Genomic DNA, 26,109 nt, shown 5'->3' on the forward strand with positions numbered 1-26,109 from the left:
CAGTGTTACAGTGGGTATAGCACAATCGCAATCAAGAAGGTCGCTGGTTTGAGCCTTGGTTGGGTCAGTTGGCATTTCTGTGTGAAGTTTGCATGTTCTCTCTGTTCATGTGGTTTTCCTCTGGGTGCTCCAGTTTCCCCCACAAGTCCAAAAACAAACATGTGGTATAGGTGAATTGGGTAAGCTAAATTGTATGTGTGTGTGAATGAGTGTGTATGGATATTTCCCAGTGATGGGTTGCAGCTGGAAGTGCATCCGCGGTGTAAAACATATGCTGGATAAGTTGGCGGTTCATTCCAAACTTAGTGTAATATATATTAGGCTATTTGACAGATCTTTAATGATTTTATTCAGGTGCTTTAAAAAGTCTGTTATTCATTTATTTTAAATGAAATAGGTAATAAAATAATAACATGATGTAATTAGCTTATAGAAACTAATATTTGTGTAAATAAAATTGACCTACTAAAACTCAAGGGTCTAAAGTCTGAAGCGGCTGATATAATGAATAGGAATACTTAGGGTGAGGGTTAGCCTGTAAACTTTTTTAAGTAAAGGTTGTCTTTGTTGGTTTAACATAATTTACTTTGTTATGCAATTAGGCGTAGCAGTGGCGCAGTAGGTAGTGCTGTCGCCTCACAGCAGGAAGGCTGCTAGTTCGATCCTCTGCTCAGTTGGCGTTTCTGTGTGGAGTTTGCATGTTCTCCTGCGATTGTGTGGGTTTCCTCCGGGTGCTCCGGTTTCCAAGGACATGTGGTACAAGTGAATTGGGTAGGCTAAATTGTCCGTAGTGTATGAGTGTGTGTTTCCTGTGTTTCCCAGGTTGTGGCTGGAAAGGCATCTGCTGTGTAAAAATGTGCTGGATAAGTTGGCGGTTCGTTCCACTGTGGCGACCCCAGATTAATGAATAATGAATGCAATTATTCTTAAAAGTACATGCTGTACGTTAGCTAGTATAAGCTGTCCGTCTGCGAAAGTCATGTTTAAAATGGACTGTATGTGTTTCAGACCCTGACCAGGTTATAAGTTTAACAATAGTTGTAAATATTAGTCAGGCCACAGGAAAATTAAGAGGAAAAGAATACCTTCGTGTCTTTGCTTCAACTGGTAATAAGTTGACGTGTAAGTTCTTATCCGATGAGTGTGTCACGCGATATCTGTTACTTTTCTCCGCACTGATCACGATTATTTGTAAAGATTATTGAAGATTTTATTTATACTTTTAAGTTATAAAACAGTGTATATGAACTCTTGTTTGGTGTAAATAAATATCTAAATTAGACTAAAAAGAAGATTTTAATGCGACACAGTTGGACATTTGTTTTTCAATCCATTGCGCCCCCTGCAGGAAGTTAACGTTTTTTCTCCTTGGAAACGGCTATTAGCTTGTAGCGCTCTAGTAGCGCTTGCTCGGCTGTCATTGCGCTTGCCGTAGATTTGTGGGAGTTTATGTAAAATCATGATGGCGGCGGCCTGTACGAGAACGCTGGGTAAGGTCGGCCGGTTAGTTTTAGACACGCCGACGTGCCGTTTTACAAACACTGCAGCATTCGTGCCGAGAACCTCCATGAGATGCCAAGGGAGAGCTTACGGTACCGGTAGCTCGGGGTTTAAATCCAGACTTTTGCTCGCGGCGCCGGTGCGAGGCAGTGGCAGAGTCCTGGGATGCGCCTTCTTGCTCGGAGGTGGTTTCGGCTTGTACCAGACCATCAAACTCACACTTCAACATCACCTTGCAGAGAAAGAAGCTGACGTAAATATACACGAATGTGCAATGTCTGACACCCTTGAAATTTTCTCGTTGACGTGCAGCTGTTGAAAGTCCAATATGTGTAATTTTTAGTTTGCTGGCTTACCTTGATTTTTATTGTTTCAGGCATCAGATCTGGACACAGACCTGAAATTGACTCTCTATCAGTATAAGACCTGTCCGTTTTGCAGCAAAGTGCGAGCTTTCCTGGATTATCATCGACTGCCATATGAAATCGTGGAGGTCAATCCCGTTATGCGGCAGGAGATCAAGTGGTCGACCTACAGAAAAGTCCCCATCCTGATGGTGAACGGGACGGTGGTATGTAGTCTTTCCTGATTATGGATAGTGAAGTATATGATGCTTCTGCTCACAAAGTCTCTTTCTTGATCGATTCCTCAACAGCAACTGAATGACTCTTCAGTAATTATTAGTGCTTTGAAGACATACATTAGCAGCAAGTGAGTATCTTCTGCTTGAATAGTTTTATTTTATTTGTATGGATGTTATTGTTAGACTATTTATAAGATATGTCTGCATAAAAACAAATTCTAATCTACAGAATATATTGATATACTTATTAAAATGGGAATTATAATTAAAACATCATTACAAATTTAGTTTTTTTGCCTGATAAATGGATAAATCAGTGACAACGTATAATGGTTTAAAATAACAATCAATTTTTATTTTGTTCACCAATAACATTTTAATGGGTGTCATCTGTAAATTATAGTAAAGATCTAGGATAATCATTGTTTGCTTGAGAGAATGTAATGCTATTAAATACAATTCAAATTATAGAATAAAAGAAAACTATTAAATTTCATATTATTTATTGAGACTGAAACCCTGTTTTTCTCTGACCTATAAATATTTTGTAGTAGCAACACTTAAGCGTCTTTTTTTTGCTGTGCTTTTGGCTTGACTTTATTTGTAACATTACATTTTATACATTAAATTTCTTCCCTAGTCACAGTTTGAAGCCAGAATGAAATGGCACCATTATATTTTCTTATAATATTGATAGAATATAATAAGAATATAAATATTTTGTCATCGTGTACACACTTTTCACTTGTTACAAACATGTTCGAGAACACAAAAGAACCTATTTGGTAAAATGTTGGAAACCAGTAACTGTTGACTGTATTTGTGTTTTTTACAATGCAAGTCAGTATTTACTGGCTATTGTAATTCTTCAAAATATCTTTTTTTTTTTGCTCAAGAACAACAACAACAATAAACTCATAAATGATCAGAACCACTTAAGACTGAGTAAAGCCTGGTTTATACTTCTGCGTCAAGTGACCGGCGCAACTCACGGCGCAGGCAACGCGCGCAGCTGTGCATTTATACTTCTGCGCGCTGTCTCTGTTGGTCTGCATTAACACTTCCGAAACGCTAGTTGGCAATGAGGTGTAAATGTTTCTCTGTGTCGAGTTTCTTCGCTTCTGTTTTGCTATTCTGAACACTTCCTGGATGTACAAGTGACTCAAACTCGCTCATTTTGAGGCAGGAACCGGCGGACGTGCAACAACTTTAATCATGAGGTAAACACAAAACAAAACTTTCCATCCGGAGCTCCTTCACGGGACTCCACACTTGTAAACAATCGCTCGCGCCATTCGCGCGGCTCTTGGTCCCGCCCAGACTCGTCGGGGCTAGCAAGCCGACCAATCACAGGGCTTGCGCTACGCGTTGTTGCGACGTGTAGTTACAATTTTTGAGAGGTGCACGTCAGTGACGGCGACGGCCACGGCGAAGGGCTATGCATCAGCGCCGTAGCCTACGCCGGTGTTTGACGCAGAAGTATAAATCAGCCTTAAGGAGTCCATTTTTATTTTGGGTTAACTATCCCTTTAAGTACTGCATTCATTTTTGTGATTGCTTCTTCGCTATAAAAAAGTTGTGGTTCTGTTCATTCTGGCAAATGAATGTAAATTTAAATGCAAATTTGGATGGTCTGTTTTCTCCTCCTAGGGACAAAAAGATATCTGAGATTCTTGCTTGTTATCCTGAAATGAAGTCAAAGAACGACAGAGGGAAAGACGTGATAGAGTTTGGCAATAAGTACTGGGTCATGGTGCATGACGCGGATGCTGATCAACTATATCCTGGAAAAGACAGCAGAAAGTAAAGCAAATCAGTTATGTCTGAGAGTGATTGCATTCTCAACATATTTCATTTTTTATTTACTGTGTCAAACAATAATTTAGCTTTATGGGGCTTCCTCTATGTTTCAATAACATTTTTATTTCTCAGAGAAGAGATTAAATGGCGGACATGGGCAGATGATTGGCTGGTGCATCTAATTTCCCCAAATGTTTACCGGACGCCAACTGAAGCCCTCGCATCTTTTGACTACATAGTACGGGAAGGGAAATTCGGTTCCTTCGAGGGCTTTTTTGCTAAGTATTTTGGAGCTGCTGCCATGTGGATCATCTCAAAGAGATTAAAATATAAGTATGCACCTGTTGGCAGTGTGTAAATAATATGTAAAAAAAATGATTTGATATTAAAGTTAAATTTGCTCGTTCTACAGACACAATCTGCAAGCTGATGTAAGGCAGGATCTTTACAAGGCTGTCAATGACTGGGTGGCAGCCATTGGAAAAAACAAGCAATTCATGGGAGGTGATGAACCCAACCTTGCAGATCTGGTATGTGTTTTTCTGATAGACAGAAATTATATTAATAGAAATACACTTTATTTCTGTAAACTGGGGTCTATGAAAGCTTTTTCCACCACTAAATGAAAAAAAGGTTATTGCTACTTTTTAGCTCAGAATTCAAAATCCTGACTTTTATCTCAGAAATGTGAAATGTGAACTTGAAATTGTGAGTTATTGAGTTAGAATTTCCTTACAATTAAAAAAAGTCAGATTAGTCAGGTTAAAACTTGCAACTGCGAGTTTTCAAAATTCTGAATTTATATCTTGAAATTCTGATAAATAAAGTAACAATTCTGACTTGACTCGCAATTGTGAGATAAAATTTGGACTTTTATCTCAAAATTCTGACTTGATAACTTGCAATCGCAAGTTTTAATTTTTTCAATTAGCGAGATCCAAAGTCAGAATTTTGACCATAACTCGGAATTAAGACTTTTTATTTCAAATCCTGACTTCATAACTTACAATTGCGACTTATCTCAGAATTGTTGCTTTACCTTAAAAAAAAAAAGTCTGAATTCTGAGGTAAAAAGTTCTTATTTTCAATTTCTTGCCACTCGTTTACATGGGGATCTGTAAAATATCTATGTTTTTGAAAAAAAGGCTCTTATTGTCACGAAGCCTGCGCTTATTTAACTTAAAAGGCTGTATATTAAAAATATACAAAAATATTGTGAAAAAAATGAATTTTTGTTGTAAACAACAACCTCACTGCAAATCTCATCATGTAGCGTATTTTTAGGGCACAGGGTTACAATGTAACCTGCTCACCTAATGTTTACATTCGTAATATTTATATTATTTGCTAATAATTACCTCATGTGGAGCTCTGAATGTGCGTCTCATTTCAAAGTCTGCTACTGTTCACCGCAGGTCGCATTTCGGTCACAGAAGCATGCTTTTAGAGCTTTTCAGACTGAATGAAATATGCGGTTTTCCAACAAGACAACCCAGGGTGCTGAAATATAAAAGGCTAAACTGGGCAACTAAATAGGCAACTTGGTGGGTTACATAGACCAAAACACAGACAGACGTTCCGGCACAGAACGCCCATTTTTAAAGCAGAATAACTGACTTCAGCATTGTTTTTCAGAGAACAAGAATGTTCACTTAGCATGTTTCTTAAATATCTGCAAACATATTATGATATTTTTATGCTTTAGAAGAGTCAAAAACTTACATACAACACCTTTAAGTGTGCCGTCAGGAGCCACAGATATTTTGTTTTGCTTGTAAATTATTTGTGACTCACAAAGTGCTGAAAATGGTTCACTTGCATTTTAGGAATCATAAACGGCTAAAATCTTTTGTCGGTCAATAAATTGACATCAAACTTACATTTTTGGGTGAACTATCCTATGTAATTATGCTGGAATATGTACTTTACTTAAGTAATAGGCTCCTTCTCATACCTTGTTTATTTTTTATTTCTTTGCTATAGGCAGTGTTTGGAGTTCTGAGGGTTATGGAAGGCCTTCAGTCATTTGATGATATGATGGAACACACCAAGGTGAAGAAATGGTACAGCCGAATGCAGAAGGCCACACAACATGTGTCATAAAATCAAAGCTTCTGTCATTCTGTCATCGCTGCACCGACATGAAGCTCTTGATTAACACAGCACAACTTTAAAAAGCTTGATGCCATCTAATGGTAGCCTGCTGGTTTTGCCGTAAAGACTTCCTTTCTAGTAATTAAACTGGCTTTCATCTATTCTTGGCTCAGACTGTAACCTCAAAGCTAAGAAATTAATTTAAAGATATCAATAAAAAAAAAATCCCTGAAATGGCATTGAACGCTTTTACTCTGTCATTATACTTGACTAGGCTGGATTTCTGGATTTCCTTTTACTTTGGATGGCAACATGAACCTATTTCTATTTAAAGTAAAACATCCTCTTATGGTAGTTGTGAATGAGCTTTACAGGGATTGTTCTTAAACCATCCAGTTCTTCAAGTGTGTGGATTAGTTTGAAGCTAACATCAGTTTTCACAAATTACGGTTAATTGTTTTCGCATATGTTGCTCTTTCTTGTTCTTTCGAATTTCTGCTTCGCTACAATTGTCATCAAGTGGCATTTAGGTTGCTTACTCAAGCTTACAGTTACCTCAGTTTAGATTGCTCTTCTTTCAATCTGAGGTTACAGTGACTTCAAAACTTGTTTGCTGATTGTTCATATTAGTTTTCAAAGCCTTGGGTTTAGATGGTTTAATTTAAAGGAAATCTTAATGAATAATGTGATAGTTTCTATGGACATTCAGCCTGTTCATTTAACCAAGATATTATCTATGCATCATCTTTTGATTTGACAAGAATGGTAAATATTTGTCAAAGAAATAAACGTCTCAAGCATATGGTCATTGGCTTGATTGGTCTGTAAACTGTTTTTTAAATAGTCGAAACAGAACATACATAAATACATACATACATACATACACTACGCTAATGCAGTACACAAATTGTATGTGTAGATATTGAGTTCAATTGTTAAAAGGGCAGATTAGATTATTACATATATTATAGATACAGGGTACTTTTGGGTGCTGGAATTCCTGGAAAATGCTTGATTTTTAATGGTGTTTTTAAGGTTAGAAAAGTGCTTAAACCTGCTTGAATTTGAAACTTCAGGGCTCAAAATTGTGACCATTTTGGTTGCATATGCACCTGAAATTTTATCTATGTGAGCTCAAAATATATTTGGGAGCATTTGTGGGATTGCATAAATTGTTGCCGTGTGACCAGTTTTCATTGCAAAATGTTCATTGTATGCTCGTATTTATGAAGCTAATAATATGCCAAAACAATCTGAATTTGAACTGTTCATTTGAATTATTAATAGTTGTAAGTTAATAAAGACTAAATATTATATGCCATTTAAAATTCTTTTGAATTTTAATTTCTCAACTTGAATTTTAATTTCTCAACTTGAATTTGAATTTCTTAACTTGATTACTGAACATCTGAAATTTAAAACAACTCAATTTTTTAAAGTCAGATTTTTATAGACACAATTTCAAACTTTAGATTTTTTTGGTTCTGAATTCATAGACAGCAGATATTCAGTTTGTAAAAAAAAAAAGTTTTAAGTTTTCAAGATGGAGAAATTCGGAACATCAAATTTAATATACTAAAATACAAAATTTAAAATTCAGATCATGAATTTCAGATCTTGCAGAAAGTAGGTCAGTGGTGATCAGCAAGGAAGAGTAGATGATCACCGAAAAGTCAAACTAAGCATTTTGGCCTATCATACAGCTGCTTGAGTTTGCTGGCGTTTGTTTGGCTATTGGGGCGCAGTTATTTTTAGTAGTTAACATGCATGCTTCAGTGAACCAAATTCATATATTTAAATTAAATCTCATTGGTTAATCAAACAAGCTCTCAGTGTTTTGAGGGATAAAGAGCTGATTCTGACTTATACTGTAACCTTATCTTTTAGTTAAAAATTCAAATTATTATTATTTTTTTAAATATCATATAATAATCAGTTATATTAACTTTTGGCATATTATTAGCTCCATACATATTTTGGAGACATTTACCCAGAATGCATCTAATCATGAACGACTGGTCATGAAAGTTTGGCATTACATCCAAACAAAATCTGACTGTGAGCTCATTTTTTGAGATATTAACTTTAGGTAGAAAGAGACCAAATTTTAATAACATACTTCTTCCAATAACTGATTATTTTATATATTTGACCATTTTTGGGTGAACTATGCCTATAAATCTATGCTTTAAAGTATTCAACAACTGAAGTTGAAATGTAATTTTTTGTTTTTAAAAATAGCTCAATGGATTTAAATGTGAAAAGTACATACATCATAAATAAATGTAATTTACTGTGGTTGTTAGGTGCTGGAAAAGCATAAAAAAGAAAAAGTGAAAAGTGCTGGAATTTGAAGTTGGAAAATGTGTAAGAACCCTGTACATGACAGGGTATATCTGTGGGGTCTTAAAATGTCTTAAATCTCAGAAGCTAAATTTTTGGTCTTAAAAAGTCTTAAATCCATCAATATATTGTGTTGCAGGTCTTAAATCTTTTTAATAGGTCTTAATTTTCCTTTGTTCATATATAGCTACCCAATCAGGCCATTAACTTACAATCATACAAGAATGTATGCTTATAAGATCACAAACAATCCCAATCTCTTTACATTTTTTTTTTATTTTAAAATAGGATTTTAACTAAATTTACCATAATTTTTTAATTACTTTCCTTACAGTAACATTTGTTTAAAAGTTCTATATTTGTTTACTGTGAATACTCACCTGACCTATATTTCTTATTATTTAAATTATTATTATATTGTTAAATATATTAAATTATAATCATTTTTGATAAAGCAAATGAAAATCTTTTTCAACTGGTATATTCGAAAAAAAAATCCTTAGCATTTTGCCCTGTATAAGTCTAAAGTTTCGTTCAATGGTGTTAAAAAGGTCTTACATTTAACTAACTGGGTGAAACCAGCAGAAACCCTGATAAAAATAAAAATAGGAAGTTATAAAAATAAAAATAGGAAGTTTTAAAGTTATTATAATTTAGATGAAATTCATTCAAATGTCATTCAAAAATGTCATAACGTTACTACTGTTTATTATTTATTATAAATGCCAAACGAGATGCCCACACATAGCGACGCGTCGTTGTCAGGACAACCTAATACGCTTCAGTCCATTGGGCATACACTTCTCAGCTCTTTGTCGATAAAGTTCGAAATAGCCAATCATTAACCAAAACAGTACATCGAAGGCGGGACTTGTAGTGCCAGGAGCGTCTCTGATTGGCAGCTATTGTTGTCCGTGCGAGACTACCGGGTAGTGCAAACAACATTACCCGGGGGATGCAACGTTGTATACTTGACTTGAGGTTGTAATATTTTTTTTAAATTCATATTTACCATTTAATGTACACGACTTGCTTTTTCAAACGTATTTCCGATCATGCCGATTTAACTGGTTGCAGTGCGTAAACTAAAATAACGACTCAGAACTACAAACATCGTTGAATGTGGACAAAGTGGACGCTTGTTTCGTAACACTTCTTTTTTATTTTTCTTACAAGTTTCTGACACACATCTGGGACACTTTTACATACCTGTAACTGTTTTAAGACCGTCTTACTAAAGTAAAGGGATGAAAACACGGTCGTCTTCTCCGCCCGTTCATGTTCATATCCCAGACTCCACATCTGTGCATGTTCACCTGAAGAAGAGCCCACAGAGGAGCCAGGTTTGACCAAATCCTCCTCTTGTTCCAGTTTAAATAAATATCATCTGAATTACAGAAACAGTTAAGTCACTCATCACCATTACTGTGTTTTTAGCAGGCAAAAGTGAGCAGTTTGCGATCCACTGCCAGTGTGAAGGTCCGAGCTCCATGGGTTCCTCCTGGAAAGAGCTCAACACGAAGACAGTACAAATGGGAGGTTTGTTTAGCCCTGTTTTACTTTATTCACCAGCGTGAAATAAAAATCTTTATTATGAATAATAATTATTAAAATCATTTTATCTCTAAACACACACAAACACATACATTTATAAGTGCCCTTGTATTTTTTAATTAAATATATTTAATTTTACTCTTAATGCAGCAACCTTTCCTGTGTGAGGGCCGGACAAACCATGTCACATCATTCGTTTTTTTTTTTACGTCACCCTGTTTACCATGTACTTTCACTTTTGCTTTATTTCAATTGTGTCACTTGCAAAATTTGAGAACGACCAATGTCAATAAATAGAGCAAGAGTTTTTCAGTGCATTCGTACACTGAATTAGACAAACACAATAATATTACATACCTACATTCACTGCTACTCAGTTTCTACTGCAGCTCCATGACCAAAAGTCCAACAGTGCATTGTGTTGTTATGTCACATTCCCATTCTCTAGTAAACCACAGCCATACAGTCAATTTCACACAGATAAAATCACGCTGCTTTTTTCTTGTTTTTAAAATGACAATTGCATTTTCATGAAATACTGTTTTAATTCCTTAAAAATTCCATCAGGGGTCTACTCGCTGCTTGGAGATCACTCCGGGACTCTCCTCTTCCTCACCTCCACTCCGGCTCACCGACCTGTCCAGTGAAGAAGAGGATCCAGGAGGAGCCATCAACAAATATGAGAGAAAAATCGAAAGCCTAATGTCGGAGGTTGACTGTTTAAAAAATGAGGTATGGATTGGGAATTTTATATTCCTGTGCCCTGGCATGAATCCGTGCAAAAATCAAAATAGTTGTTTTATTTGTTTTTGATCCATTTTATTTTGTAATCAAAACTTGTACACAGTTTCAATATATCAATTTCGATACTACAGCAAAAACATAGTTCGTTCACCAAAAACTGAATATGCTGTCGTTTTTTGCTCTCCCTTCACTTTTCACAAACCTGTTTGGGTTTCTTTCTTCTGTTGAACACAAAAGAAGTTATTTTGAAGAATGCTGAAAACCAGATACCATTGTCTTCCTTAATAGGAAAAACTATTAATATGGAAGTCAATGGTTACAGGTTTCTAACATTCTTTAAAATGTCTTCTTCTGTGTTCAACATACAATTTTTTTAATTTTTGAGTGAACTATCCCTTCAATACCAAATGTTTGCATGGTGTCTAAGACTTGACCTTATATGTTGTGTGCATGCTAATACTGAATTTAACATCTTGCACGTGAATGGTCTTTTACACTGGTGCTGAGCCATCGGGCAGTCCTTAATGTTAAGTCCTGCATGACAATAAGAAAGATTTTATAATTGATTTGACTCTACAGGTGAAATTACGGCAAGCAGAGGAGCACCTGAAGCACCAGTCACAGCAGCTGAGTGCCTGTCAGCATTTGATTGACCAGCATGAGGAAAGACTTGAGGAAGCTAGTAAAAGCTTGAGGAGGTCAAAACGTGAAAACACAGATCTGCGTAGCTCTGCAGACGGGACACAGGGTGAACCTGGAGAAATCAGGTACTGTACTTTAATATATTTTTGACATATTTATTTTCAGTTTTTTTTATATACTGGATTTTTTAATTGTGTGGTTGATGTGGACAGATCAGATGCAGGACCACTGCACCAGGAGCTAGAAACTCTGCTGAGGAAACTGGTGGAAGCTGAAATTGATGGTCAGGCCGCAGCCAAACAAGTGGTGCTTCTGAAGGAATCTGTGGGCAAACTCAAAAAGGTAGATTGCAAACTGCAGTGTCTTACAGTGATATTTTTTCACGTAAATAAAACACATGTGATTTGTGTATTCAGGAGAAAAAACAGTCAAAGGTAAACTCGGATCAGCTGGGCCGTCAACATGAGCTACTTGAACAGAAGTTGGACAAATTTGTGGAGACAAACCGAACTCTCAGACGCCTTTTGAGGGAGCAGCATGGGCGTGAGGTACTATTGTAAACTTAATTTATTATACATTTAATTTTAATTTAGTTCTATTGTACTGCAGAAATCCATTGTTTTTTTCTGTTGTTGTTTTTTTATTTTTATCACAGACAGATGCTTTGAAGATGACTGATGAGAGAGAGATTCTAATGAGGAAGCTAGCAGATTCTGAAGCTGAGAGAAGGGTGTGTTGTGTATATATTTTTTGTTGTTGTGGTAGTGTTACAAAAATTGTATATTGGTTTGTGGTGTTATTAATATAACAATGTTGTGAGCTTGATACGCAAAACTGCTGTTCGAAAGTTTGTGGTCATTTAAGTTTTTTTAAAAAAAATAAATGAATACTTTCATACTACACTAAACTATACGCCGCCCGGGTTAATGTTACAAAATAGTTCTATTTGAAGAGATAGTTCACCCAAAAATCAAAATTACAGCATAATTTAAACCGCTTCTGGTTTTAAATTCTTCTGAGTTTCATTTTCCATTGAACACACAAAAAAGATATTTTAAATAATGCTGATTGCTAGCACCCATCGACTTCCAAGGTTACATTATTAATTATTTTGATGGTCAATAGTGCTACCTATCAGCATTTCGCAAAATTCCTTCTTTTTTGTTTAACAGAAGAAAGAAACTCAAATAAGTTTTGAACAAGTGAAGAGTGAGAAAAATTTGGCAGAATTAAAAATGTTGAGTGAAATATTCCTTTAAATCAACGCAGCTATTTTTAACATTGCCAGTAAAAAACAAAAACAGAACAGTAGCAACTATTGAAATTCAGCTTTGAAATCACAGAAAAAAAGATTTTGAAATGTGTTTAATATAAAACATAAACAATTTTAAGTTCTAATAAAAATACATAATATTGTTTTACTGTGTTTTAGATCAAATAAATGTTGCAGTGGTCCATATAAGGCAGAATTTAGTTAAAACTCCAAGAATCTTACCAACCTCAAAATTCCAAATGGTAGTTAATTATTGAATGCAAAGCTGTTTCCTTTCTCTCAAGCTAGACTTGTTGTTTACTATTACTAATAAATATCATTTCTGTTGTAGAAACTTGAGACTAAACTTAGCAGGAGAGAAAGAGAGGCCAATCAGATGGCTGAGAATTTGGAAACTGAAAAGGTAACAGTAATTTTTCTTTATGCATTTGTGTAGCATTCTTCTACAGCATTACTTAATACCTTCAATACTTCAATATTGTGGATTTGCATCTAATTTTCTTCTGCGATGAGTACTTTAAAATCTGAAAAATATTTAAAAGACATTGTTTCATGACAGGAGCATATGAAAGCCACAGGAGAGCTGTCCAAGGTTCTTGAATCAACCCGCAGTCGCTTGCAGAACAATCTGCTTAAGAAGGAAGCTGAAAATAAACGTCAGGAGGCTCAGATCCAAGTAAGCCAACAAATTTATACTTTGTTCTCGGTTTTTGTTTGACACAGTAAAGTGAGACTGTAAACATGTCCTGCGACACAGAGACTGGAAGAGACACTGCAGCATCAGCAGGATGAGGTTCAAGGCCTGCTGGAGCAGATGAGAGAGTTGAAGCAGCACTGTGAAGGAGACGTCCACAAACAGGTCTTGGAGGAACACAGAAAACAGGCAGAGAAAAGTGTGAATACTGCTGCACAGCTTTCTGCACAGCTCCTGGAAAAGGTAATGTAGAAAAGAAAAAGATTTGGATATCCTACCAAAGACAAAAACCAGAAGTCAGAATTATTAGTTCTCCTGTTAAATTTTTATTCTTTTTTATTTTTTCCCATAATTTCTGTTTAACAGATAGATTTTTTTCAAAACTTTTCTAAAAATAATAGTTTTAATATCTAATTTCTAATAACTGATTTATTTTATCTTTGCCATGACGGCAGTACATAATATTTTACTTGATATATTTTAAGATTCTTGTATTCAGCTTAAAGTGACGTTTAAAGGCTTAACTAGGTTAATTAAGTAAGTTAGGGAAGTAAGCAAGTTATTGTATAATGATAGATTGTTCTGTAGACAATCAAAAATATAAAGCTTGATGGGGCTATTAATATTGACCTCAAAATGGTTTTAGAAAAATAAAAATCACAGGAGGGCTAAAAAATTTTTTTCTCAGTTTAACAGAGCAAGGAAATGTTCACAAGTATGTTTGATAATATTTTTTCTTCTGGTGATCGTCTTATTTGTTTTATTTCGGCTAGAATAAAAGCTGTTAAGAATTTTTTTTTTTTTTTTTACAAATTTTAAGGTCAAAATTATTAGCCCCTTCAAGCTATATATTATATATATTCTATAAGCGATAGTTTACAGAGCAAACCATCATTATACAATAACTTGCCTAATTACCCTAACCTTCCTAGTTACCCTAATTAACCTAGTTAAGCCTTTAAATGTCACTTTAAGCTGTATAGAAGTGTCTTGAAAAATATCTTGTAAAATATTATTTACTGTCATCATGGCAAAGATAAAATAAATCAGTTATTAGAGATGAGTTATTAAACTATTATGTTTAGAAATGTGTTGAAAAACAAAATCTCCTTTAAAAAAAATTAAGGGAAAAATAAACATGCGGGGCTAATAATTCTGATTTCCACTTTGTGTAATTTTACCTAAATTTGACATTCAATCCCACATTGTACAGTTTTTATTTAATACTTTCTTTAATACATAAATCACACATTTGTCCAGTATGACCCATTCAGTACAGACTTGTGTTGTGATGCCTAATGTGTCTCTGTCATTTCTTCAGGAGGCTCAGTTAACAGAGGCTCTCTCCAGTGCTGAGGAGCTTCAGCAGCGTTTCTCCAAACAGAGCCGAGAGAAAAGCCAGCTGGAGCTGCAGATCACCACCTTAAATAAGTCAGGGACTCTTTCTTAACCTGCTTTGTGCTCAACTGAAACTCAGTCTAGTCTTTGTCTGTAATTTATTATTTTTTACTGTGAATTCTGGATTATGCTCTGAGTAATTTATGACTAGTAGGTCTCCAAATCAGTGAGTTTATTTTAATAGTCTGTCAAATGCATTGTAAAAACAGGTTTGTTCTTAAGTGAAACTCACAAAGGCTGTCAAGGAAAAGTCAGATTTAGTCATATTTTAGCAAAACTCTTCATATTTTTTCTGCATAACAAAAATAAAACCTACCTTTAGCGATTTTATTTTGCAAGTCGTTTAAAGGAAGACTCAACTTTAATTGCAAATAGTTTGATCTCTGAGCCTGGCGGAAAGCACTTTTAGTTTTGCTTAGCAAAGATCATCGAATCAGATTAGACCATTAGCATACCACTCTAAAAAAAAACTTAGAGTTTTTTCTTTTCTTTTTTCTTGCAGCATTACAGAAAGGTGCATATAACATTTTATGACAGATTTTCAATAGCGTTGGTCAGTTTATCTGCATGCAGGGTGTCCGCCGGATCTTAAAAAGTATTAAAAGCTGATAAATTAATTATGAGAAAATTAAGGCACTTAAAAAGGTATCAAAAAGTCTTAATCACATTTTTTTAAGGTCTTAAAGTTTGTTCAAACGCTGTCCTAGGAGTTCCATTAACAACTGTTTATTAAGTTAAAGTTTTGATACTGATTAGAAGTTGAAGTGGCGATGACGTCTTCAAATATTCTGAGAAGATCTTTAAAAAGTCTTAAAAAGGTATTGATATTATCTTCAGGATTCCTGCATATACCCTGTGCATGACAATTGCAAAAATTAAATTTAACTGAGATACACAAACTGTTTCTATTTAGTTAAAACCAATGTTACCAGTTAAGTTTTCTATCGGGACATAATTTAAAAATGGTAGTAAATTGCAGTGTAACGTTAAAAGTTATTTCAGCAATTGTACTGTGCTACAGTCAAAAACAGAACAAAAAATTATAAATTCTTAATAAAAAAAAAATCTTATATTTTAAACATTGTACAAAACTATGAAAAATAATGCACATTTCATCAATATTTCAGAAACCACATTTGAAGATTACCAGTATTGATTTAAAGGTGCAGTGGGTGATCTTGCACAATGCTAACTGGTTAGCATAAATCTCTGAACCACAGTCCAGAGCCACGCCTCCTGAAACACGAGCACGCACACCTTAAAGGTGACAGCAGAACCCTCTTTCATGTGTTGAGCTAAAACGACTAGTGCTTGGACAGCGGCGTGCAGGAGTTACCTATTACTAAGCCATACTTGCATGCCATTTACGACCAAATATTTAGAGTAGCAGTAAACAATATAGGGAGCGCGTCACAGGTCATTATTGTTTAAAAATGAACCAATGTGAATATAAAACCAACATAACCTCAGTAAAGCAGGCTAGGCGGAATAGCACTATTTACTTCTGTTTTGCTGTTAAACTAAATAAAAATCTACATTATCGATGTTGTAAAAGCTACCTTATGAAACTGAAATAGTCACATCAATTTTTCAGTGGCTGAACAACACTTCTGTGCATATCACCCATTTGAAACAACATCTACAGCTGCGCAATATTTAAAATCTGCATTTGCTGACAGTTTAAGCTACTTATCGGAATTATAGGAAATGTCGGCTCGACTCTATTTAATTGAATGAACTTGTTTTAGTCTTATGCCTTACCCAGAATATAAAAATAAATACACATACACATACACATATTTAGATCATTTACTTTGATCATTACAATTGGACTTTGAAGAGACTTTCAACCAGCACAGCAAAAAATGTTTCTGAAGACAATCACCTACTGCACCTCTAACGAATTAAAATTTCAGAGTAATGATGATGTTTTGAAAATGACACATACAAAATATCTTCATTACTCTGACATTTTAATCTAAATATTAGGTGAAATGTTAAATACTGTAAGGACTCTCACGGCGCTACATATGCTGGGGGAATTATTCAATGTGCTTGAATTAAAATAAAGTCCTTGAATGTGCTGTTCATGAAAGAGTGGGAACCCTAATCGTAGATTATCGTAATACATTTAAAATTTCGCAATAATATTGTATCGTAACACAAGTTTTGTGATAAAATCCTGTTGTGGGGTTTCTGGTGATTCCTACCCCTATTTCCCAATAACATTTCATGTTTGACTGATTTATGGTATTTCCAGAGCTCATGATGGCCAGTGATTGTAAGTGTTGTCTCTTTGCAGTCGTCTCAGTGAGTTGAGTGATCAGTTGTGCAGTTGTGAGCAGAAGTCCTGTGCCGAGAGAGAGGGTCTTCTCAACCGTCTGCACTTCCTCACCTCAGAAAACACTTCCACCAAACTGGAGAACCAGAGACTCAAGGCAAGAACTCTGTCTGGAGAAAGACTTACCTCTTTTGCAGACGAGTCATTTATATGTTCTTGTCAATTAATATTGCTTTATATTCTCCATTAGAGCACTCTGTCAGCTGCAGAGGACAGGCTGTGTTTGTCTCAGGCTGAGGTGCAGCAGCTGAAGGTCTCACTCAAAGACTTCGAGAGTCTGGTGGAAGGTTACAAAAGTCAGGTACTTTCAAGTTTCAGCATTTTTAGAGGGACATCAATAAACAATATTATAAAACTGATGGTTAGTCCTTGATTCTGATTGGTTGAGCCATGTAAATTATTCTACAAATATACATATCTCTATCTGTATATATATCTGACAAAAGTCTTGTCGTCGATCCCAGTTGTAAGAACAACAAATAACAACTTGTCTTCTAGTTGATCATTTGGAAAAGTGGCAGAAGAGAATTTTTTTCTGATGAATCATCTGTTCTGAACTGAATCCCAATCATCACAATTACTGCTGAAGACCTATTGAGACCAGTATGGACCCAAGATTTTTCTAGAAATCTGTCAAGTTTGCTGATGGAAAAATCCTGGTTTGGGGTTAAATTCAGTATGGGGTGTGCGAAAGATCTGCAGAGTGGATGGCAACATCAACAGCCTGAGGTATCAATACATTTGTGCTGCCTATTACATTACAAACCACAGGAGAGAGCAAATTCTACAGCAGGATAGTGCTGCTCCTCATACTTCAGCCTCCACGTCAAAGTTCCTGAAAGCAAAGAAGGTCAAGGTGCTCCAGAACTGGCCAGCCCAGTCACCAAAAATGAACATTATTGAGCATGTCTGGGGTAAGATGAAGGAGGAGGCATTGAAGATGAATCCAAAGAATCTTGATGAACTCTGAGAGTCCTGCAAGACTCTTTGCCATTCCAGATGATATTATTAATAAGTTATTTGAGTCATTGCAGAGATGTAGGGATGCAGTCCTCCATGCTCATGGGAGTCAGACACAATGTTAATTATTTTATGAAACCTCTTTATATATATATTTGAATAATCGTTCTATTTATTAATAATTTGATTAACGTTTTACAAAAAAAAATGTTGCAGGGATAGTTCTTCGAAATATCTTATTTTGTGATCTACAACTATAGCTGTAGAATGCTCAAAGAACTCTTTTGTGGACCATAAAAGTGTAAAGGGTCAGAGAGCTCTCGGATTTCATTTAAAATTTTTTAATTTGTGTTCCAAAGATGAACAAACATCTCAGGAATTTGGAACGACATGCGAGTGAGTAATGATTTAAACAGAATCTTCATTTTTGGGGGAACTAACCCTTTAATCACAGGTGTAAACAGAACTTTCAATAGATGGCAAATAGTTGTGTTTAAAAGCATGACTGATGACAAAAAGTGTGTTCAAATAAAAAATAATTATTTAGAAATTAAGCAAAATAGCTTTTTTATGAATGGATCTGCCCATAAATAGAATTTTTAAAAGGATTATCATTTGTTACTTGCTTCATTTAAACACAGATTCATTCAGGAACACAAAAGTGCAGTGCTGTTCAAAGATGTTTGGAACTATTTTTATTGGAAATTAGAAAAAAAGACAATTTTGTGTTTAAAATGTAGTTAAACGGTTAAAATCTGTATAAAGTCACCATCACGTAATCGATGATGCCTACATTAAAATTCATGAATGAAAATTGTTCATTCCTAACCCTCATGTTGTTCCAAAACTCAGAGGCCTTGGAGCATCTTCTGAATACAAATTAGGAAATTTGAGATCACATAAGAGAGCGTATTATAAAAAGCATGGTCCAGACTCAAAATAAATACCAAAAAACATCCTCGAAAGAGACTATATATCGTGAGTGGTTCATTAAGAACATTACCAAGCTACCGGAATACTTTGTGCATGCATAAATAAAAAAAGAAGGGCTAAATTCAACAGTTTCTTCTCTTCAGTGTCAGTATAGGGTGCACATTTACAATTTTTATTACCTGCATCTGTACTTTGTTTCAAGAGGAAGTCATGCAAGCATCAATACATGCATGCTCAATATACTGACACTGAGGAGAAGAAACAGTTTCATTATTTTCATTACGAGTCATTAGTATTGTTTAATGTTGTCAGATTTCAGCTCTTCTACATTGACGTCAAATAATAATCTGATTTCATTTCATTCATTTATTTTCTTTTCTGCTTAGCCCCTTTATTAATCTGGGGTCGCCACAGCGGAATGAACCACCAACTTATGCTAATATGTTTTACTCAGTGGATGCCCTTCCAGTTGCAACCCAACACAGGGAAACACTCAAACACTCTTGCATTCACCTGTACCACAAACATCACCTGCTCATTTCAGTCAATCTAAATTTAATAGTAATCACAACCCTTTAAATGTTAGTTGCAGAAGACGCATCTGGAGTCTGAGCAATGGAGGCTGAGACTGGAGATGATGGAGGAGGCGGCAGAAAGCGAGCGTGTGGAGGTGGACAGAGAGATGGAGCATGGCCGCAAGCAGCTCCAGGCCCGGATGAAAGAGATGGAGAAGCTGCGCGAAGCTCTAAAGCTCCTGGAGGATGAGCTCAGAGAGACCAAAGAGAACCGGATTATCCAGGACAGGAGAAACACTGAACACAGCTGCGCTCTGGCTGAACTCAGGACAAAAGTGAGGGGTTATGAAGACCACTTTTGTTGGTTTAAGATTTCTACCTTCAGATGTATGATTGAGCCAGCTCACTTGGGTTTATTAATTTCCTGTTTGGTTGTAGGTGGAGCAGCAGAGTAGTAAAATAGAGTCACTCCAGGAGAAGAACTTATTTCTGCTTGAAGAAAATATGCAGCTGAAACGCTCAACGGAAAGCATTGAAAGGTCTGTTGCACATTTGCATATTATTGTTTTGTTTTATACAGTAAAATTTCATTCTCTCTTTTAAAAAGTAAACCAAGTATATTGATATTTTGGTCTACTATGCAACATGCATAACATTTTAAAACTAAATTCATAAATATTATTAATAACGGTTTATATTTATTTATAAGATAAACCAAAGTGTACTTATTGCTTTATATTTTGCTTTAATAAAATATATAAAATATAATAATAATAATATTTAAAAAATGTAAATAAAATATATAAAATATAATAATAATAATATTTAAAAAATGTAAATAAAATATATAAAATATAATAATAATAATATAAAAAAAATATCCAAAATATACTGATGGTATAATCACAATATAAAATGTATCATATTAAAAAGGCCTTGTGAAATTGAAATCAAATATGTCTTAATATTAAAGTACAAATGCAGCCAAAACTAACCATATTGATTTGGTTAGCCTACATTGCCAGTTCGGTGGTTGAACAATTCATCTGTGCATGTCATTGTTAAGACCCCCTCATTTGAGTCGCAACATCAAAGAGCTCAAACAACAAAAGAATCTATATGCAACTTATTTATTATACATAAAACTAATAGAACAACAAATCAAGGAACAAACAAATGTCTAGGGATAGATATAGAAGAATAAGAACTTAAGATATAATCACAACTAACTTTAACTACATAATATAAATAATGCAAAACGAAACCATAAGGTTACAGAATGAAAGAGAAGGTCTCGACACGAGGATGTCCAAATAGCTACACAGTCCTTCCGAAGCTAGCACAACACTCTTATTTATATGCTTTAAACCAATTGGAGAGCAACCAGGCACCTAATCACGATCTGCCACATCCAAACTGATATCCTGGGGTCGTCACAGTCATCAAGAAGAAAAAAGAAAAGTTTCTCTTGTAATCTAAGATTAAAATCTCAAAATGCATTTCTTGTTTGTTTTCAGTTAAATTCACTGATTACGCCTGTCTAAAGTATTGGACGTGTATAACATACTTGACCATGCCCTCCAACTGTCAGTTTTGACAACGAACAAAAATGGTGAGCAGGAGGTGTCTGTTAGGTTGCAATAACTCTTCCAAAACCCTTTACCCAATCTTTTTGAATAAAAGACCCACTTTACTACATCCAATCAGCTCAGAGAAGAAAAAACAAGTCACGTCCACTGTTTTATCATTTAATATTTTGTTTCTCTAGGAACTGTCACAATATGGGAAAAAACGATCACAGCTTCCTGTTCATGTGGACTTTAACTTGTTCTGTGCCAAATAACTATAGCTACGTTTCCAACCACCTACTTTTATGAAAGTATAAAAAAAACAGTTGATGGAAACACCAAAAACATGTGCGCATAACTGAGTTGGATAAACTTTTTTCGATGAAAAAAAGATGTGCATAAATTGCTATGGAAACACTTTTAGCGAACAAATTTCAGTATGCGCATTAAAAAGTCATGTGATTTGTTATATGATCATGTGATGATGAAAATGTGTGCAAATGGACATTCCAGCAGGCCGAGCACATTGTAAAACTGAAATGTTGTTTTAATCATTCTAAAACACAGTAACCCTTTCAGTATTAGTGTTATTATATTATTAATTACCTCCAGAATCAAAAGACGCTATGCTCTGTGTATCACGCCTTTAAACGTCACCACGTGTTCATTGCTTGTTGGCATCGTCTTCTGAGGCACAAGTAATTTATTAAATAAAGAAAAGATTCACGCAGCTTCTCCTACCGCAGTAAATTTTTGTTTTTACTGTTGATATTTGGTGGCAGTTATTCAGGAACTATTTTGTTCGCTTTGTCTCATTGGATGGAAATGCTGATTTATTCGCACATCTTATGCGATATTCCAGTTTTGCATATGAATTTTGACCGCCCGGTCAAAAAGCATTAGGGGATCTGAGATCAGGTAGGTCTCGAGAGCTTCCCCTTAGAAAAGGGTGGAAAAGGAGTTGGGGTGGAAGGAAGGTTTCTTCCAAAATGAAGATAGAGCAGTAGGGGGAAAACTATCCAATTATAGTAAGCCTGCCTCACTCTGATTGGATTATTACTGATTACAGATGAGCAGCCAGTCGTGCTCAATCGAATCACATGTTCCTCGAAATTAGTTTCTGAAACTTCACTTCTTGTTGTTGCTACTCAGGAAGATGGAGGACACGAGTGCTCAGAACAAGGATCTTCTTCAGCTGGTCTCTAAGCGTGAAGAGACCATCAAGAGCTGCCAGCAGCATCTGGAGGAGAAGAGCCGCGAGTGTGAGTGTCTGTTCAGACAGCTGGAGCAGAGCAGAGTGGAGGCACAGAGACAGGTCATATATATACATACACACACACACGACAGTCTGTCAGTCTTCACATGCCTCGTCAGACAGCAGAACTCTTCAACTGCAGTGTTTGATGTTTGTGGACAGGGGGAGCAGAGTCTGGAGCGGCTGATTTCTAAAGAGCGATCCACTCAGTCCAGAATGCTGGAACTGGAGAGCCAACTGAGCCTGGCCAAAAATGAGCTGAGTCAAACACGCCGCAGCAAAGATGATGCAAGTATTCTATGATGAAGACACTTGACGAAAAGATGACAGGAATAGCTCACCCAAAACAGAAAACTGTCATTTTCAAACCTGTTTTATTTTCTTCTGTTGTACACAAAAGAAGGTATTCTGAACTTGAGAATGGGCAACTTGTTGCCATTGAGTACATATTATTTTTCCCCCTTTATTCAGGGGTACCCAAACTCAGTCCTGGACAGCCGGTGTCCTGTTAAGTTTAGTTATAACCCAATCAGACACACCTGGGCTAGCTAATGCCTAGTTCACACTAAAGGATTTTAAGCCTGATTTGAGTCCGATTTGGAAGTTAACGAGCTCGCCGACAGATCGGGCTGTGATCGGGAAGAAATCTGCGGGTGCTCGGCGCTCGGCATGTGTGAACTACTGAACAACGCATCAACGAGGCTCGCTGACGCGTTGCCGACACCTCGCAGACGGAAATCCAACATTCAGCATGCTAAATATTCCAGAGCAGTCGGCCGACTCAACCCCACGTGTGGTCAGATGTAGTGACGAGCTGCAGCCAATGAGAGAGCATATCAGCATGAGCCGCGTGCCTGTGTGTTCAGGAGCTCAGCAGAAACCTCTGTGATTGGTCAGAATGGGCATCGGTGCACTCGCTTCATTCTGCGTTAGCACAGACATGAGAGTAGGCTATATTAACAGTGAAACTAGAATTCTGTAACTATTAGAATTACCATACTGCTCATTCTGACCGTTCTCATATAAAACGCCATACTGTCACAACATATTTACATTCAAAGCTATTATTGAGATATTAAAATTAAGCTTTGAATGTCTGGCATCATATTTAATGACACCATTACCCTAAAAATATAATCTTTTTTTTTGGTAATACAGCCTATAAATATGTAGTTAAGATACTAAAACACTTAAAGGTCTTGGCTTTCATTTTCACTCTCAAACAGGAGCTATTTCACAGCACAGACTATGCTGTTTTGAAAGATATCTAAAGTAAATTGATGTTTTTGCCATCAGAAAGTTTTATGTTAGCAGGAAGTTGCTAGGCAAGAAAATGCACACATATTTAAAGTCACAGCGAAAAGTATCAGACATGCATGCAGTCATTTTGACCAATATGGTAATTTAAGGCAGAAATGCTCAGTTCTTTAGTGTTTTGTAATAAAAAAAAAAATAACAATGTCAGAAAGAAATACACTGATAGTTAGAAAACAGCAGGGTGTTATAAATATGTTAGTTTTATTTCAAAGAGTTAAATTAAAAACTCTCTGTGTATCTATCCACTGGAAGCTTGCAGATGAGTGATTAATCCGCTGATAAATCAGCTGATTTGACGATGTTTTTAAATGCTTTCTCCAAAGCTTAAAACGCTGTCAGTGATGTCATCAGCACACAAGCAGCCAATAGTGTTCAGCTTTTTCTGACGACTCCTCCCTCAAAATTTCATTGGCTGTGGTTTGGTAGCTTGAATGAGCTGATGGGGAATGAGTTGTTGTCAGATCATGTAGTGTGTGACCCCCCTCTTGTGGATCGTTCACAGAGTGTTGCGTAGTGTGACCACCACAGAGATCAAAAGACACAAAGTCAGGTCATGAAGTGTGAACGGCACAGCGATCTGCTGATGTTTAAAATCCTGTAGTGTGAACTAGGCTTAATCAAGCTCGGAGACCGGAAACGCGAGCTCTAGTGTCAAGTTTTACAGTTTGCTGCGTTGTAAAGTTCAAGCTTGGTGAACTCTGACCTGTGAAGAGGCATCACGTGACTGCATGAGACCAATCAAAGATCAAACCATGACGTCTCTGGACAGAAATTCAAAACATGGATCAATCGCTCGCTTTTTTAAATTTCTAATCATCTTGTTTAACCCCGTTCCTTTACTCAGCGCTGTACGACAGAATTTTGCTCAATTATGCTTAAACTCTAGAGTCCGCTGCATGAGAGCTTGATTAGCTAGCCCAGGTGTGTCTGATGTGTGTCTGGGGTTGGAACTAAACTTTGCAGGAGTTTGAGAACCCCTGCTCTATAGACTGTGTGCTACTTTAAAGTTCTGCACAGCTTGGCTCACTACGGTTTTTCATTTTCATTGCAGTTTAATACAGCTTGAAATGGCCCAATCAGCAATGTGTATATGTCAAGTTTTTTTTTAAGTGCTACTTGGAACCTTACCTGAGGTGGTACTAAAAAAGTACCAGGTACAGAAAGCAAAGCAGTGAAAAAACCCTCAAGACTGCACTGCACCACACTGAATGTAGTAGAAAAACGCTTTATATTTCCTTCCCAGTGGAGCTCCGGGGAATTTTTTTTTGTTAAAGTAGAGTATTACCATCTTGAAAACAGTTGTACTTTGTTAACCCATTCCCTGACATTGACAAGATATCTTGTCAATTAAGAGACAACACTTCCCCACCATTGACATTGGTACGGTAATCCCATAACGGCAAAATAATATAAGATCACATGTAAATAAGAGATACACATCTTGCCTTTGGCTTACTCTCTTCTTTTTATCAAGGCTCAACGCAGCAAAATGATCCAGCACGGTCAATCTGGATGAAGTTATATGTATGTGTGTGCATGTGCAGAAAAAGTTAGTTTTATTTTTAAAGGGGTTGCACAGAAACATACCAACAATAGAAGTCTATTAGACACATTTATTACAGTTACATCTACACATTTATTTAAAGCACTTCATTGCCTACAGTACAGTGCAATTTACATTGACCTACATGAAAGCAGGAAGGCAAACACTTGCTAAAGAAATGCAATTAAAATATTTAAGCAGATATACATCTGCAAAACTCTCTGTGATGAAACAGAGGACATTTTAGATTTGTGCGAGTAAATGATGAAGGGAATTTGTGTGTCTCTTTAAATGAAACTCTCTTAGAAATGGTTTGCATTTCCTTTTTCAGATGGAGAAGAGATTTCAGTGTAAACTTCAAGACATGAAGAATCAGCTGGAGCAGGTGAACAGCTCAAACCGCAGCCTGCAGAACTACGTCAACTACCTTAAAGCTTCATACGCTGATGTGTTTGGAGACTCCTCGCTGACCAGCGCACTCAATCCACACATCTGATTTATCAAATGTTAAGTCTGTCATTTACTAATCCTCATGTCATGCCGAAATGCCGATGATTTTTTTTTGTCTCTGGGGAAAAATCCTGTGGATTCACTACGCATGTGTTTCAGTAAAATTGTAATATTTGTTTCATTTTATAAAGGTCTTTATTTATTTGTTGTGACTGAAAAATCAAGGTTATTCCAAGTTAAAACATGGGTATTGTGGAAAATAAGAACACTGTGATTTTAAATTTGGATTTGGAAAGAAATGGCATCACATTTTTTACGATAACTTTACTAAACAAAAAATGACTAATGCAGAGAGACAAAATGTAAAAGCGCTCTCATTTTATATCTGTCCACTGGAAATAAGGTTAGAAAAGTTATGGAATAACATGAGGAAAAATAAAAGTCAATCTTTTTTCATGATGCAGTTCTTTTTACCGATAATGTACTTGAATTTGTTTTGTTAACTTTTTAATAAAACATCATTGCGACAACTCTCCAATGTACATCTTTATTCAAATCACAATGAACTTAACAGTCACGTTATTCCTCCAAAAATATTTATA

The 26,109-nt window shown here is 35.9% G+C and overlaps 2 protein-coding genes across 8 annotated transcripts; both read left to right on the top strand.

The window, feature by feature from the left end:
- The first annotated feature begins 1,406 nt into the window (after positions 1-1,406).
- ptges2 (prostaglandin E synthase 2) lies at positions 1,407-6,785 on the top strand. The gene is made up of 7 exons (NM_200280.3): positions 1,407-1,753; positions 1,877-2,071; positions 2,156-2,211; positions 3,734-3,886; positions 4,016-4,216; positions 4,296-4,413; positions 5,867-6,785. Exons 1-7 carry the CDS (start codon positions 1,460-1,462, stop codon positions 5,984-5,986), a joined length of 1,137 nt encoding a protein of 378 aa, NP_956574.2. The 5' UTR covers positions 1,407-1,459; the 3' UTR covers positions 5,987-6,785.
- Positions 6,786-9,230: 2,445 nt separating this feature from the next.
- On the top strand, positions 9,231-26,037 carry odf2b (outer dense fiber of sperm tails 2b). Of its 7 annotated transcripts, none has more exons than XR_015497023.1 (19): positions 9,231-9,301; positions 9,497-9,663; positions 9,758-9,859; positions 10,442-10,606; positions 11,198-11,385; positions 11,473-11,602; positions 11,677-11,808; positions 11,916-11,990; positions 12,865-12,936; positions 13,093-13,209; positions 13,291-13,470; positions 14,549-14,658; positions 16,928-17,063; positions 17,157-17,267; positions 19,446-19,709; positions 19,813-19,913; positions 22,095-22,257; positions 22,360-22,744; positions 24,126-26,037. XR_015497023.1 is itself a non-coding variant. In XM_087263229.1 (19 exons), exons 2-19 carry the CDS (start codon positions 9,568-9,570, stop codon positions 25,551-25,553), a joined length of 2,433 nt encoding a protein of 810 aa, XP_087119355.1. In that variant the 5' UTR covers positions 9,231-9,301; positions 9,497-9,567; the 3' UTR covers positions 25,554-26,037. The 7 variants fall into 7 exon arrangements, 5 of the variants coding, with proteins under 5 accessions (XP_087119355.1, XP_087119357.1, XP_087119356.1 ...); XM_087263229.1 differs by having other exon boundaries at positions 22,360-22,485; positions 25,389-26,037; XM_087263231.1 differs by having other exon boundaries at positions 14,552-14,658; positions 22,360-22,485; positions 25,389-26,037.
- Positions 26,038-26,109: the final 72 nt, after the last annotated feature.

The sequence above is a fragment of the Danio rerio genome, chromosome 8 (genome assembly GCF_052040795.2).
Source record: "Danio rerio strain M-AB ecotype USA chromosome 8, GRCz13ab, whole genome shotgun sequence".
NCBI classification, from domain to species: Eukaryota; Metazoa; Chordata; class Actinopteri; order Cypriniformes; family Danionidae; genus Danio; species Danio rerio.

Coding starts and splice junctions, on each gene's coding strand:
- odf2b (XM_087263229.1), top strand. CDS start 9,568: ATGAAAACACGGTCGTCTTCTCCGCCCGTTCATGTTCATATCCCAGAC. Junction 9,664..9,757: donor AGAGCCCACAGAGGAGCCAG/GTTTGACCAAAT, acceptor CTGTGTTTTTAG/CAGGCAAAAGTGAGCAGTTT. Junction 11,603..11,676: donor CTGTGGGCAAACTCAAAAAG/GTAGATTGCAAA, acceptor TTGTGTATTCAG/GAGAAAAAACAGTCAAAGGT.
- ptges2 (NM_200280.3), top strand. CDS start 1,460: ATGATGGCGGCGGCCTGTACGAGAACGCTGGGTAAGGTCGGCCGGTTA. Junction 1,754..1,876: donor TTGCAGAGAAAGAAGCTGAC/GTAAATATACAC, acceptor TTATTGTTTCAG/GCATCAGATCTGGACACAGA. Junction 3,887..4,015: donor CCTGGAAAAGACAGCAGAAA/GTAAAGCAAATC, acceptor TTTATTTCTCAG/AGAAGAGATTAAATGGCGGA.